Here is a 1,851-nt window from a genome sequence, read left to right as displayed (position 1 = left end):
GCTGCGGAATTCCCCAAAACGCGGCTGCGGAATTCCCAAAATTCCCAATCCGGGGGAATTCGACCCCAAAACGGAGCCGGGGATTCCTGCACTGGGGATTCCCCGGAAAAGCTTTGGGATGTGGGGGTTGGGATTTGGGATTTGGGGTTTTGGGTTTGGGGCTTGGAGTTTGGGATTTGGGATCATTTGGGGTTTGGGATTTGGAGTTGAGATTTGGGGTTTGGGATCTTTTGGGATCATTTGGGATCATTTGGGATTTGGAGTTATTTGGGATTTGGGGTTTGGGATTTGGGATTTGGGGTTTCGGGTTTGGGATTGATTTGGGGTTATTTGGGATTTGGAGTTTGGGATCATTTGGGATTTGGGGTTTGGTATTTGGAGTTATTTGGGATTTGGGGTTTGGGATTTGGGATCATTTGGGATTTGGGATTTGGAGTTATTTGGGATTTGGGATTGGTTTGGGGGTTGGGATTTGGGATTAAGGAGTATTTATTATTTGGGATTTGGGGTTTCAGGTTTGGGATTGATTTGGGGTTATTTGGGATTTGGAGTTTGGGATTGATTTGGGGTTATTTGGGATTTGGGATTTAGGGTTTGGGATTTGGTATTTGGAGTTATTTGGGGTTTGGGATTTGAGATCATTTGGGATTTCAGGTTTGGGGTTTGGGATTTGGGATCATTTGGGATTTGGGATTTCGGGTTTTGGGTTTGGAGTTTGGGATTTGGGATTTGGGGTTTGGAGGTCGGGATTTGGGATCATTTGGGATTTGGGATGTGGAGTTATTTGGGATTCGGGATTTGTAGTTTGGGATTTGGGATTTGGGATCATTTGGGATTTGGGATTTGGGGTTTGGGATTGGTTTGGGATTTGGAGTTTGGGATTTGGGATCATTTGGGATTTCGGGTTTGGGGTTTGGGGTTTGGAGTTTGGGATTTGGGATCACTTGGGGTCATTTGGGATTTGGGATTTGGAGTTATTTGGGATTTGGGATTTGGAGTTATTTTGGGATTTGGGGTTTCGGGTTTGGGATTTGGAGTTAGGGATTATTTAGGATTTGGGATTTGGGGTTTGGTATTTGGAGTTATTTGGGATTTGGGGTTTGGGATTTGGAATCATTTGGGATTTGGGATTTGGGGTTTGGGGTTTGGGATTTGGGATCATTTGGGATCATTTGGGATTTGGAGTTATTTGGGATTTGGGATTTGGGATCATCTGGGATTTGGGATCATTTGGGATTTGGGATCATTTGGGATTTGGGGTTTGGGATTTGGGATCATTTGGGATCATTTGGGATTTGGAGTTATTTGGGATTTGGAGTTATTTGGGATTTGGAGTTATTTGGGATTTGGAGTTATTTGGGATTTGGAGTTATTTGGGATTTGGGGTTTGGGGTTTGGGATCATTTGGGATTTGGGGTTTGGAATCATTTGGGATCATTTAGGATCATTTGGGATCATTTGGGATTTGGAGTTATTTGGAATTTGGGATTTGGGATCATTTGGGATTTGGGATCATCTGGGATTTGGGATCATCTGGGATTTGGGATCATTTGGGGTTTGGGATTTGGAGTTATTTGGGATTCGGGATTTGGTGTTTGGTATTTGGAGTTATTTGGGATTTGGGGTTTGGGATCATTTGGGATCATTTGGGATTTGGAGTTATTTGGGATTTGGAGTTATTTGGGGGTTGGGATTTGGGGTTTCCCCCTCACCTGCTCCAGCTCGGAGTTCACCACCACCAGGTGGGCGCCGAGGTCGGCGCAGGCGTTGCGGGCGCTGGCCCAGCCCAGGGAATCCATGGAAAAGGAGTAGCAGCTGCTCCCCTGGGGTTTCCAGCCCGCCCGGCACGTC

The 1,851-nt window shown here is 45.7% G+C and overlaps 1 protein-coding gene across 1 annotated transcript in view; it reads right to left on the bottom strand.

Annotated features, from left to right (window-relative positions):
- Positions 1-1,845, bottom strand: part of LOC108446390 (C-type lectin domain family 4 member E-like) — a 5,710-nt gene extending 3,865 nt beyond the window's left edge. Inside the window, exon 1 of the mRNA XM_017732918.1 lies at positions 1,713-1,845. Within this exon, the coding sequence (XP_017588407.1) occupies positions 1,713-1,799 (87 nt within the window). The 5' untranslated portion in view covers positions 1,800-1,845. The remainder of the gene's footprint in view (positions 1-1,712) is intronic.
- Positions 1,846-1,851: the final 6 nt, after the last annotated feature.

This window comes from Corvus brachyrhynchos, unplaced genomic scaffold (assembly GCF_000691975.1).
Source record: "Corvus brachyrhynchos isolate BGI_N302 unplaced genomic scaffold, ASM69197v1 scaffold515, whole genome shotgun sequence".
Taxonomy (NCBI): Eukaryota; Metazoa; Chordata; class Aves; order Passeriformes; family Corvidae; genus Corvus; species Corvus brachyrhynchos.
This window is presented reverse-complemented; position numbering and strand designations above follow the sequence as displayed.